Below are 14,185 nucleotides of genomic sequence, written 5' to 3' on the forward strand. Positions count from 1 at the left end.
GGCTGTTTGGATAAGACAGTTGAGTTAGATAGCAAGCTGGTTAATGTTCAGTGGGGCAATAATCTAACATCAAGTTATCTTTCCACTGTACAGAGATGGTTGTATCACTGCGGGACATAAATCTACAAGTTAAACTCTGCCCTGTGGTACTGAGAGACAGCCCTAGAATGTCGGCCCCGAGCTGACTGGACAGAGCCCCAAGTCATGCTCGTTGTTCATTTCCAAGGTCACAAAGAAATCTCCTGGCATTATTAAATATATACAACTGCTATCTGGAAAGCCTGCTGTGTTGATTACATTAATCTCATCCTTAAATGTTTCTTATATTGTTAATTTTCACAACAAAAGCAAAAATGCTGAGCAGTGACCAATTCTAAATAAAGACTAAGCATTGAATTGATCCTGTGTGGCTACAAAAGTTTCCTCATTAAAACAACCAGTTTGCCTAGTGGAGGGGGATGCTGTATAGTTTTGTTGCAGGTAACCTACAGAATTATTTGCCTAAAATCTGAATCTCTTACATTTAAAATGCCTGAATACATATCACTAGATCCTAGCATTCTTGATGCAGATTCGTTGGGTAAGCCCTTTACCAGAAGGATCCATGCCCTATTCATTCTGTTCTTTTTGATTATGAAATTAAAAGGACTTCACACCTTTGAGTGTATATAAAGAAAATGAACTGAGCTCTGTTGACCCCACAGTGGGGCTGGTTTTAGTATTTTTCTTGTTCTTGTTGTTTCTGAGACACTGTCTCCCTATTGTTACCTTCGCTAGCCTGCATCTTGCTTAGTAGACCACTCACAGATATCCACTTGCCTCAGCCTCCCAAGTAGTGGGATTAACAGTATATGCCACCACACCTGGTCCCACAGAGGCTTAGAATCCCTCAAAATCCAACCATGATGGTGCCCATCAGACCACCTTAACTATCTTTTAACCTTGGATGCAATCCCTAAATCCTGGGGCAGACTCTGTATGAATGTTAGCTCCAAAAAAAAAAAAAAAAAAAAAAAAAAAATGTGATCCCTGTTTATCTAAAATTGGAAGCTAGCTGTCCCAAGGCTCTTTCTGTTAATGTGACTGAGTGGCTTTGTTAGAAAACTTTGGACTTCTCTTACCCCAGTCAGATAGTGCATATCAAAGAACAGAGCCTCCCTAGCTATTGCTTTCCCCCATCCCTGCTGCTTTTTAAAGCCTCCCCATCATTTGGTACATGTGGAGCAACACACCTCAAGTTGCTCACCACTCTTCTTTCACCTCCATAGAACTGGCTCTGCCTGCCAGCTTTCTTTCTAACCTTATATCCACGCAGAGGTAGGAAATACTTTTGAAAGGACTGTGCTATATACAAACCCATTCTTAGGCTGCCAATGAGGAAGCATCTATCTGCTGCCCTTTCAGGGGTAGCATTTAAACACCTGCAAATTACGGTTCTCTTTTGAGAGATCACCTAAAGTTAAAGAGCAGAAAGCCCGGGCTTGGAAGGTTTCTCTTTCTTGATTTCGCTCCAGCTTCGCTGGCTTTTGCAAGCTTGCTGCCCTCGAGGTCTAGGCTTGCCAAATTTTCTTCATAAAAATACCGGACCACCAGCAGGGTGAGGAAGGGAATGGAGGAAGGGTGTTGCAATGCTTAGCAAGGGATCAGTCACCTAATATTTTCAGGAAAATACTGAATTAGTCGCAAACCCTCATGCAAATGCATAAATTAGCTTGTTCAGTTAGACTCAGTGGAAAAGGAACTCTTGCGTTTAAAAAGGATTAGTTCAACTGGAGTTGTGGCTCAGCAGTTAAGAGCAGAGCGCTTGCTGCACTTGGGGAGGACCTGGCTGGGAGGATCTGGGATGCGCCAAGCCATATGGCAGCTCAGCAACATCCAAGTCCACCTTCTGACCTCTGCAGGCACCAGGCACTCATGCCGTGCACGCACATACATCCATGCAAAACAGTCAGACACATATTTTAAAAAAATAAGTAAAAGAGAATCATAGACTCTTTTAAATCGTTTTTTCCCATTGGGAGGGAAAAACTTATCAGAGGAGGAAACACATAAAAGCTGAAGTGTACTAACTATTGGGAATTGATATAAGGTGAATTTAAAATTTGTAAGCATAGTTATCACACTGATGTTGTGGATATCATAAACAGATAAGTTACACAAAGACACGTGCACCATTAAAAACTTTGATTTCACTGTTTGATACGGCTATGCCTCTTCCTGGACCAGTCTTGCTTAGGTAGTACTAGAACTCATGACTGCACCTGAGCAGGGCCAGCCCCTGACCACCCTCCAGCAGTGGTGAGCGTCCTGCCCCTCTCCTGTACTGACATCAAGCAGAGCTGACCTGGACAGTCATTCCATACTGTAGAAAATCCTCATTCTTATGAAAACTGAAGGCTGACTGTGTGCTGTCTAGACAAAATTCAGATGTTTAAAAGGTTTCCCTTTATGTCTAAAATATTTTTTTATTATTTGAACTATGTAATTTTTTTCAATATTTATCTTCACTTCATAAGAACAGATTTGAAAAGTAAGAAAAGTTGGCTTGGACAGATAACCACTGGAGGTATTTGAAGTTTTATCATTATTATTATCATTATTACTATTATTGATATTTCTATATCTCATTAATGGCAATATCTCAGACCTGATGCTAAAATAGCATCATTTGTTAGTAATATCATTTGTTCTGGTATAGATTTGGTATTGTAGGAGTAGAAAATGGTACCAGATTAAACAGTTTCAAATGCTCCAGCCAGAGATGCTGACATGTCGGTAAGAACGAGAGAATGTTAACTACTTCCTGTCTGTCTGTCTGTTTGTTTCTTCTCCCCTGCACTCAGAACTAGCTGCCTTTACAATGATCCAGAAATGTCTTCTATGGAAAAGGAGTAAGAACTTGCCATCAATCACAGCTATGTGCTTACATGTAGTACTGTATGGCTGGGTTCAAAGGACACTGATGCATCCAGGACTGGGTAAACTTGACCAGATGTTCAGCTTTCATGGGCTCTGATCCTGAAATAACAAATTGACAGAGACATTTGCCAGCTACTGTTGTCTTAGTGATCGCCACAAATGACAACCAAAGCTTTACCCGATATTCCACTGTTTCAATCCAAAAATGAGCAAAGGAATTTTTGGGCCAGTTGTACGAACACTGGGGCAAGAGGAAGGCAAACTGGCTTTCAGAATTACATCATCCACCAGTTAGAAAGCTAAACTTTCCATGTGAATTTAATATTTAGTGACTAGTGGGGAAATATCTTGGCTTTGCAAATTCTAAGAGGCAGTTGAGCCTGCCTAGGACTTCTGAAATTATATAGTTGGATATTGCTGTCCTGTAAAAAATAGAAATTGAACATGCATAGAGATCTTAGCCTGTGTCAGACTCTGTAAGAAGTCATACTCAGTATTTGATATTCATCCTAGAATAATCTTATGAGGTACATTTTACAGAAGAGAAAAAGGAACTTTAGATAAAACATGTGACTAGCCAATGTTTTGCAGCCTTCAAGAGGGGTGGGGCAAGGTGGGGTTTGAATCTTGACCTTGCAGATTCCGTGTTGTTGGCTTTCAAATCAGAGGGGTAGACTGTGAGGAAATGGTTGCTGCTTCTCATCTAACAAAGGACAGAAATTGCTCACATGAGATTGGCCATGTCTGTTGGGATGTCCAGCAAGCAGATCCTAATTTGACTTGAATTAGGATTATCCTTGTTGCCAGGGACCAAGAAAGACAACCAAAGATCAACTTAAACTTATTTCCATTGTCACTGTCTCCTCTGGGTCCAACGAGAAGTTGGAAAATCAACACGGTGCCTGCAGCTGCCTTGTTGACCTTACAGCTTAAAGGAACTTTAGGGAGAACAAAACACTGAGTCCCAACTTTCAAAAAGGAACAAAGGACAGGATGAATGTTGTACGGGGACATTCTGAATCATGTAGCTTTTTCCTAAAGGTCACTCTTGTCCAAACTTTGACGATGACAGCATCAGTTGCTTTAAGCAAAGATATTTTTTTTTTTGCAAAGCAAACATATCTCAGCCCCTCATTCTACCATAATCTATCTTTCAAATACAGGGCGTTCCTTCCCATTGAGAAGCAATGCCCCTTGAACACAAACAACACTCACAGTTCAGCTTTCTCCTCATTGGCCTGTTGCTGCTACATCTTGGGGCTTACCCACTCCTCTGCCTGCCTTGTTTGTCTGTTCTCTATTGGTGAGAGGGATTTTGGGTTGGTGTACAGGGTGATGCATCTATTCCTGTGTGGGCTCCTTGCAGAGCTGGGTGGGAGGGAGGGAGCTGCCAACTGCTGATGTTATTTCCCATTCTTAGGAGAACATATCCCCTACAAGTTTCCCTTTTCATCCCTGTCTTTCCTGAGCACCTACCAGGCATATCATCTCTCTAAGCAGCAGGAAGAGATCCAAGGAACTAGAGTGGGCAAGAATTCTCTCGCTTGACCTCCAGACCTGTATTTCTTTGCTTGCTTGCATGCTTGCCTTAGCTTTGTTAACCTTCTCTGGGCTTCTGGGGAGATGGACGAATCCCACCTACATGGAAGCATTTTACACCTGCAGCTGGGACTGAATGGATGAACTGCAAATTGGGCATAGGCCCTTTCAAGGGAGCTCTGTCCAGCTAAGAATGAAGGGAGATGTAAGGGTCCTGTCGTGGCCTCCCATTCTCTACAGATAGAAGGAACATTCTGCCTGCCTCACCACTCCTCCTCCATAAAACACAAGTGTTTTTAACTGCTATTAAACAGGACTGCCACTTGTCTTGTAAGGAACCTCCTTTAGTGCATGCAAGAAATGAGACCAGCCTGTCACTGAACGGTAGGTCACTCTGCGCAGGGCCAAATCAGTTGTGGTCAGTTAAGTTCATCTTCCCAGGCAGGAGGAATTCCCCACGTACTTTCAGTTCTGGTCAGAAGTGATCTTCAGTGTCATTCTTAAAAGGGACACTGATAGGAAATGACCTTCAGTGCTTTTTACCTTACTTTAGGGTTGGGTTTTATTCATCCATACCACAAGGTTAAAGCAGGACTGTCTCTATTTGTAATGTATTTTTTAATGAGATGGTCAATTGTTCTATGTGGTGAAAACGAATGAGAAGCATTATCAGTGCCTTCATTAACCCCACAAGGTAACTGTTGTCTTAAAAGCAATCTGCAAAGTGGTTTCCTGTACCAGTTTATCAGGAAGTTGTCCACAGTTGCTCTCTTTCTCTACTCTAGGTAAACAGGTTTTAGTCTTTCAGCTATTTGGTTACCAAAAAAAAAAAAAAAAAAAAGTAATGATTTCACGCTCTTCCCCCACCCCCAAATGAACAACAACAACAAAAAAAAAAAGTGTTGAGATGTGTATTCTGGTGTGACGGATCGGGTATTGTCAAAGGCCTAGATAGCCCTTACCAACTCAGACCTAGCACTGACTTCTGAGTACATCATAGAACACCCTAGAACCACATGCATTCTTTAAAGTCCTGTTTTGTAAAAGTATGTTAAATACAGATAATGGAGTCCAGGAGATGAAAGAAGACATCACCCAACTGAAGACCTGCAGGTAGTGAGTCAGATCCTTGAAGGCATAAGAAATAACTAAGTTACCCCTGTGTCTGGTCGCCTTTGAACTGTCCCTCATTATATCTGTCACAGGAGCCTCTTCAAACTCTCATTATTGCCAGGGTGGATCCACTCCTTCCTAGAGGTGACAAAGGCTGTGCCCACCTATCTCCGTGGGATACATTCCAGACATGGGAACTTGTCGGATGTGGGTCATGAGGGCAAGTGAGCACAGATACACACTGCTGTGGTTGCTGAGGGAATTCCAAAGGAAAAACACTTCACTTGTGCACCCTAGACCAACAGGAGCTCTAATATACATATGGCTTTGTCTGAAAAGCTACTAGAAGGGACTTGCTTGTCACATGGGCCACAGGAAAGTCCACCCCAGGAGGACTAATATGTCAGAAGGGCAGATGGAAATCCAGACTTCCTGACAGGCTGCTTTCACACTACTGGCTCCTCTTTGCATCATGACTGGAGTCCTCTCTCCAACTGTTCAGTGGCTCTAGCTCTCTCCCTGTGTATCTGTGTGTGTATCCAAGATGATGTTAATTCCATGTTAGAGAGGAGCTGAAAGAGCCAAGAATGCAGTTTGCGGCTCGGATACCCCAGAGACAGTTCACAGACCCAAGTCAGGGATGAAGGCTCTCTAGAAGGCTCCTGGAATGAGCCCTTGTTCAAAGGCAGAAGAACCTAGAGTCTGAGGTCCACAAGAACCTGCAGGGGAAAAGACTTCTGGCCAGGAAGGGGTAGTGTGAGCGGACAACAGGCTCTGTCTGGCTTCTTCTGTTTTCTGTTCCATCCAGCACCCAGTCTGGTAGACACTGCTACTCATTAAAGATGGGTCTTCACCACCTAGGCCAGACTCCATGGCAGCCAACTTCACAGACACACCCAGAAGCATGCCATACCATCTCTTCAGCCAAGTAGATGCCAAAAACTGACTATCACAAGAAAGAAAAATGGTCACTCAAGATAGGAAGACACAGTAACATTCTTTATCTGATTTCACTTTGAGACTTAACATGAGCTGTTCATCCCTGGGTCCTTTTGAAAAGGTATAAAATGCTTTCAGAAGCAATTTTGTAAAAACGAAACAGCACCAATATGTTTATTTTTAAAATATATATCTATTTCCCTATTTGTTGATATGCATGTGGGTCTTTTGCTTGCATGTATGTCTGTGCACTGTGTGCATGCCTGATGCCTACAGAGGCTAGCAGACAGTATCAAATTTCCCAAGTGATAAGTCGTTGTCAAGGGCTGGAGAAATGGCTCAGTGGTTAAGAGCACTGACTGCTCTTCCAGAGGTCCTGAGTTCAACTCCCAGCAACCACATGGTGGCTCACAACCATCTGTAATGGGCATCCGATGCCCTCTTCTGGTGTGTCTGAAGAGAGCTACGGTTTACTCATATACATAAAATAAATAAATAAATACATTTTCAAAAATAAATAAATAGACAGTTGTAGATTTCCATGTGGGTTCTGGGAATCAAAGCCAGGTCCTCTGGAAGAGCAGCCAGTGATCTTAACCGTGGGGCCATCCCTTCAGCCTCCATAGTCAATATTTTCTAGAAAACCTTAACAACTGTCTGATTGTTTTCCAGCTTAAAAAGCTTAGGCAATTTCTTCAAATTATTTGAAGAAAGATACAAACAAGTGACACCTGAATTGACTCTTCCTCATTGGTGTGTTTTCTCTCCCCACCCCAATCCCCTCAACCCAGCATTGACATGAAGCTGAAGGAGAAGCCGTAGCTGGCCTGCTGGAGGAGGACTCCCTTTCTGCTTGGTGATTTTGCTGGGACGTACCTACCTGGAAGCAACAGGGATGGTGACATCTCCACTTTGCACCACCTGGTGCCATTGGAAACTTTCAAGGAAAAGAGAATTTGTTTACTGTTAACATATCCTATGAAATGTTGTGTCTTTTCCTATTTTGCCAATTACGTGCCTCAATGATTTTAGTTGAACCTTAGCAACTAAACCTTCCGTTTAGTTTTATGGACCTTCCATTTTTACTATTATGCTAATCTTCGGTGCAGTGGGACTTGGTTCCTTAGACTGGTTTTTACCAAAAGCATAGCCTAGTTCTGCTGTTAGACAGATGTGGATATGTTTCTGTAGACTGACTGAATCCCTACAGAGCTTCCTTCTAGATTCAGGATGCACAGGGCTTGCCTTGTCCCAGGAACATGGCTTTCTGGAACTCTATGAAATGCTGAACTTGAATAGGACAGACAGACAGATATAAAATCCTCATCAGCTAAGGCATCTGCCCCCTTCCTGTCCACATCTTTCAGTTTTTCAAAAGGACCCGGGCTTTCTAACCCATGCAAGCTTTACTTTATATTTCTGCATGTAAATTGCTCTTTTACAACATCATCTTCTAGTGAGCTTTGAAGAACTGCATCTTGTGAAACTTAAGACGAGCTATGCTTCAGGCCACAGAACAGGCTCCAACCTTTACACTTCGTCCAACTCCAAGGTGGCCCACTGAGAAATCACTGGGTAACATCGAATCGTCCAAAATTAACACTCAGATGCATTGCAAAAGCAATCTGCTTGAGGAAGTTTAAAATTAAATACAAGTATATACTAGCCTTTATGAAATAGCTCATTTCTTGTTTTTTATATGCCCCTAAATTGTTACGGCAATTTCCAGTCTGTGGATCTCCAGCAGAGGTTGGCAAGCTGTACCGAGGAGGCTAAGGCTCCAAAGCAAGAGAAGGTGGCTTCCACACTTACAGTTGAAAACAAAAATTACCACTTAACTGTCTGAAGCTTCTTTTACTCATTCTCCACCAGAACTGAACAGTGACAACAGACAGTTCTTCACAAAGCCAGAACACTATCTTTACAGGAGAAAAAACAAAGTGTGCTGACCCCTACGAGACCAAATATCCATTCCCTCCCTGGTCTCCCTGCTCTGAGTATTTATTTAAATGCTTTCCCCAACTGAGTACACAGAGGTGGTTGTAATCTCATTTGGTTTTGTCAAAAACATTTTTATTTTCTTTCAAGGCAGGATCTCACCATGTAGCCCAAATTGGCCTAGAACTCACTATGTAGACCAAGTCAGCCTCAAAGTTGTGGCAATCCGCCTGCCTTAGCCTCCCAAGTGCAGGTATTATTATAGGCTTGCACCATCATATCTGGACTTGTAAAGAAAATTTCGACATTTACAGACAGTGAAACATCACCTGTGGCCTACTGAGAAAAGCGATGGGTCTTTCTCACAAAAGTGTGGCTCTCTTAAAGCATGGGATTGCTAGACTCAAACTGAAAATGTCCGAAAACTCTTTAGACTCACTCACTCTTCAAAGTCATCCGTTACCAAGCAGCTGGCAAGACAGGCCCTGCCTGGTGGCTTTGTAGGAGAGCTGCAGACACTCTGAGCCCTGAAGAAGTCTCCTCAACAGGGAGGCTTCTTAGCCCAGGTGCCAGAGGTCTTCTGACTTTATCTGCTTCATGTCTGTTTCCAATCTGTCTTCCGTACAAGCTCACACAATATACGTGAGCCGGTCGGTTCCCTTCCCTTCATAAAGCTCCATTATTTACTTTCACCTGTTGATCCTGTTCAACTTAGTTTTTTTTACCTTTGTCTTTTTTTCAATCTCCCTTCTCTCTCTCTCTCTTTTTTTTTTTTTTTTTTTTTTTTTTTTTTTTTTTTTGCTAATTCGATAGAAAAACCTCAGAATCATCTAGGCTCCCACAGCCTGCCCTGCCCTTTGGAAGCCCACCTCAAACATCATGGTGATAGGAATATAGTTACCCAATATCCTGATTCGCTCACCTGCTTAACATATTAACTCCTTTATATTCCATTCTGGAAGATGAATTTCACATTTCCCCTAGCCATGTTAAACTTATGTTGTTGTGAGAACTGCAGAGTTTGGCTCAGCAGATCTGTAGACATGGGACTCTTTTCATAACCAACCAGACATGGCAACAGGCAAACAGGCACACCATTCACACTTTCTCTGAGTCTGTGTATGGAAAATGACTCACTCGTGTGGCATGGCAAAGTAAATTTAATGTGAGCAGTTTCACGTCAATGATATTTGGAAAATCCTATGGGCTGTAATACCATTACAATATTTAAGCACATGTTATCTTACTATCTTCAAAAAACAAGTTACTTTAATTGCATGTGCTAGAGAAAAGCTATCATGCTCATCAAATGAATAGGCTTCTAGGGAATTCTGGGAAAATAGCCCATAAACAGGTAGATGTAACTCTCACGTCGCTCAGCTGTAGCGCCTGCACCCTGGGCATTCTTGCTTTGGTCTGGACTGCCAGGACCTGCTTTGCACTTTTTCCTGTAGATTTGTAGTTAAGGGAACACCGAGGGGTCATTGAGGCAGGAGTGGTGTTCACTCTGAGTTCCAGCTAGTACTTAGCTGGATTTTGACTAAGGCTGAAACAAAAACCTTCACAGAAGGTAGTTGTTGAAGAGTGAGAACAACTGGGGGTGGAGGAAGACCCCAAAGTTCCTATTGAAGCCATACAGTGTTATATAAGGTTCCTCCCTAGGGCATACTGATGAGCAAAGAGGCCACCCTCCCTAGCACACATCCTTAGGATGTAACTTTGAGAGTCCCTTCATGGTTCTGCACAACCCTTGTCTTATCACTATGCCCCAGTGGTCTGCTACTTTAGGAATATCTAGGTGTGCACAAACTTAACCTTTTCTATATCTAAAGAGTTTTCTACGTGTATCGGATTGCTCAGAATAAAGTATATATTAGACGAGTTTTGGTAAAGAAATAAATTCTATCTGGATAGTATGGTTTAAAAATATGAAAATATGTTAAGAACACAATGTATTGCTATACCCTTACTGTGTAATTCAGAAATAAAAATAGATTCCACACATTGTGGTTTCCTCTTTCAACTCAGTGAAACTCTCTGTGGCTTCCCTTAGCAGGAACATGATATGCTGGCCACTTGCCACAGGCAAAAGCAGTGTGCATTTGACTTGCCTGGCCATCGAAACCCTATTGTTTTCTGTCTAATTCTACCTTTCATGTCTTGGAGGCTTTTGCACTGTACTTTTAAAATGGACCATTTACTCTTTGGAACTGTCCCCTCATTTCGTGGTTACTTGATTGTGACTTTTTCTGTCACTTGCCTATTCGTGACATATTTATTTTTAAAGTAAAGCATACTAAGGGCTGGGGAAGAGGGGGTAGAGTTCCGTGGTGAAACACGCACTTGGAATGAGCAAGGTTCTGTGTCTAATCCCCAGCAAAACACACACATGCGTGTGAGCACACACATACATACATATGCACATACACACACATATACACACCCATTCACACATGCACACACGTGCACATACATACGCATACATGCACATACACACAGGAACATACACACATACACATATGCACATGCACACATGCACACGTGCGTGCACGCACACACATACACATACACACAGGAGGGTGTCATTTTAACCTCAACTGTCTTTGTTTCCCTTTTTGTTTTCTGGAGTCTTTGTTGAACTTTCATAGCCTTTAGGCAAAAACAGAGTTAGAAACCATCACTGTAATTGTTTTTAACTAAATAAGACTCACCTGGGGAGCCATCCCATTTACAATCACCAAATCCAGACACTGTTGTTGATGCCAACAAGTGCTTGCTGACAGGAGCCTGGATATAGCTGTCTCCTGAGAGGCTCTGCCAGTGTCTGACAAATACAGAAGTGGATGCTCACAGCCATCCATTGAACTGAGCATAGGGTTCCCAATGAAGGAGCTAGAGAAAGTACCCAAGGAGCTGAAGGGGTTTACAACCCCATAGGAGGAACAACAATATGACCTAGCCATTACCCCCAGAGCTCCCTGGGACTAAACCACCAACCAAAGAGCACACATGGTGGGACTCATGGATCCAGCTGCATATGCAGCAGAGGATGGCCTAGTGGGACAACAGTGGGAGGAGAGGCCCTTTGTCCTATGAAGGCTGTATTACCCAGTGTGGGGGGATGCCAGGGCCAGGAAGCAGGAGTGGGTGGGTTGGTGAGCAGGGGGAGGGGGGAGAAGATGGAGGAGGGTGTTTTTCAGAGGGGAAACCAGGAAAGGGGATAACATTTGAAATGTAAATAAAGAAAATATCCAACAAAAAAATTTTAAAAAGTACTCATAGAAAATAAATAAATAAAATATACTTAAAGAAGAAGAAGGAGGAGGAGGAGGAGAAGGAGGAGAAGGAGAAGAAGAAGAAGAAGAAGAAGAAGAAGAAGAAGAAGAAGAAGAAGAAGAAGAAGAAGAAGAAGAAGAAGAAGAAGAAGAAGAAGAAGAAGCAGCAGCAGCAGCAGCAGCAGCAGCAGCAGCTAGGGTTATAGTAGCTCAGCTGGAAGCGTGCTTACCTAGTATGCATGCACAAAGCTCTAGGTTCCATTCCCCAGCATCACCTAGCACAGCAATAGCCACAGCACTCTGACTAAACAAATACATGAACAAAAAGGGAGCAGTTATTTCTGTCAAAACAGTTATATACTTAAAACAATTTATGGTTAAAAATGTTATTTTAGGGGCTGAAAGAATGGCTCAGTCCTAAGAGCTATTACTGCTCTTGCAAAGAACCTAAGTTTGATTTCCAGCACCCATGCAAGTTGGCTCACAGCTGCCTATAACTCAGAAATGACTCAGGACCGAAGGATGAGCTCTGGTGGCTATTAGGATCAAGGAATGGAAAAAACAAAGACAAGGCTGAGATCATCGCAGACAAAAGAATGCCAGACTGTGACAACGTGGACAGTTAGGGTCATATTGCTGCTGTAGCCTACGGTGGTGGGAATGGAGGGGTGGGGGTGAACTGGGTAGAATGAGGTGGGAGCACACTGTTCAGTATGGCCCAGCTGTGAGGGACAACAAGGTATGCATTCAGAGGAATACCCAAGTCACAGGGCAGAGGTGGGAAAGAAAAAAAAATTCCTCAAACACACATGCTTAACAAAGGCAGGCATTATGCAAAGCCATGCGTTTTCAAGCACACTCTTAGGAGTGATGAGGGGTGGGATGGCAAGCCAAATTAATAATTCAAGTAAAAAGGAGTTGTATGGAATTAAGTCTAAAGTTTATAAGTAAGGACAACTTAGACTTTCAGCCATCAATGCCGGGCCTTTCAGAGGAGGTCATGGAAAAGCTGCGCCTACGCAGACTGTGTCTCCAAAGGGCTGTTTGCCTTTGTGTCGTCTCCTGAGACATTTCCCTGTGTTGGCTGAGTCGGTGTGCAGAAGCCTTGCCAGGAGCCACCCCAATTTCATCATCCTAGAGAGGCAAGAAGTCTTTGGTTCAGCTGATGACCTTCAAAGCATTGAACCTTGCACAGCTTTGGATATTACAGAGTGGGAGCTGCTTCATGGAGCGATTCGCCTACATCGTTACCCCCAAATCACTATCTTTAAAGATCTTTATTCACATGCCTGCATTTGTCCTCCTGTCTGTCTATCTGTCTGTCTGCCTGCCTGCCTGCCTGCCTGCCTCTATGTGCACTAAGGATGCCAAAGAAGTACTGGACTCCCTGGAACTGGAGTTACAGGCAGCTATGAGCACCAATTTGCATGGGTGCTGGAAATCAAACTTAGGTTCCTTGCAAGTGCAGTAAAAGCTCTTAGGGCCGAGCTGTTCTTCCCGCCCATCAAATAATATTTTTAACCATAGATTGTTTTAAGTATATAACTGTTTTGACAGAAATGACTGCTTTCCCCTATTTCTGCAGTCTTTTCTCTAGAGAGGAACATACAGCCCTGGGCACTTGGCCTTGATCCTTTTGAAACTCTTCCCTCTTAAGTTGATGAGATGAGTTTTCCAGTTGTCTGTCATGTTCATGATTGCCTTTGCCAAGTTGTTGTTGGCTCTCTGAAGAAGCACAGGGCTGGGTTGATAGAAGCCTCTGATTGTAGTATTTTTTATCAACTGATCAACACACAGGTGTGTGTGAGTGTGTGTGTGTGTGTGTGTGTGTGTTTAAAAGCACCTATTTAATATGTTTTTACTGAGCTCATAGCCAACAGCTTGAATATTTCCCTGGCCAGAGCAATGCTCCACTGCACATGTCATCTCTCCACAAGACAAGTCACAGGGCTGGAGATGGTATCCTGCATCCGTACTACTTTTATAGTATGCACACGGAAGCCAAGGCATAACCACCTGTTCTACCGCAGCTGGAGTTCCTGTCCTAGGCAATGCGCATTTGTCAGTACTCTGTACACGTCATAAATGATGGTAGAAGTGACACGAATATTGATTTGAGAGGTATAAATAAATTCTAGCAAATGCATGTACGACAACGGAGCCCTTAAAGATTGAAAATAGAGTCTGTCTTATCACCTGGCACCCTGAAGCAACACATGCTTATTTCAGCTTCTGAGGGTTAGAAAGCGAAGCACAGTTTAGCTGGGTTCTTTCACAGGTCCTATACAGGTGTTGTCCTAGAGTATCTAACAAGTCCTGGTCAACCTTTCCCCGAGGCAGAATTCATTTTCAAGCTCGGCAGCCTGGCTTTGGGCAGGTTTCACTTTATTGATGGATTGTTGGACGAAGAACAGCATTCATAGTGCCGGTAAGCTGAAGCCCTCAGATGTTTGCCTTGTTAA

At 43.0% G+C, this 14,185-nt stretch overlaps 1 protein-coding gene across 17 annotated transcripts in view; it reads left to right on the top strand.

The window, feature by feature from the left end:
• Prune2 (prune homolog 2) overlaps positions 1–10,481 on the top strand; it is a 268,296-nt gene extending 257,815 nt beyond the window's left edge. For 8 of the 17 annotated variants that reach the window (XM_006527145.2, XM_017318226.2, XM_017318229.2 and 5 more), the window contains 2 exons: positions 2,844–2,891; positions 7,302–10,481. In XM_006527145.2, coding sequence (XP_006527208.1) covers positions 2,844–2,891; positions 7,302–7,332 — 79 coding nt within the window. In that variant the 3' untranslated portion in view covers positions 7,333–10,481. Of the gene's footprint in view, positions 1–93; positions 2,892–7,301 lie in introns of all 17 variants that reach the window. The other 9 variants (XM_006527149.3, XM_006527152.3, XM_006527151.3 and 6 more) reach the window with 4 other exon arrangements.
• Positions 10,482–14,185: the final 3,704 nt, after the last annotated feature.

This window comes from Mus musculus, chromosome 19, assembly GCF_000001635.26.
Source record: "Mus musculus strain C57BL/6J chromosome 19, GRCm38.p6 C57BL/6J".
NCBI lineage: Eukaryota > Metazoa > Chordata > Mammalia > Rodentia > Muridae > Mus > Mus musculus.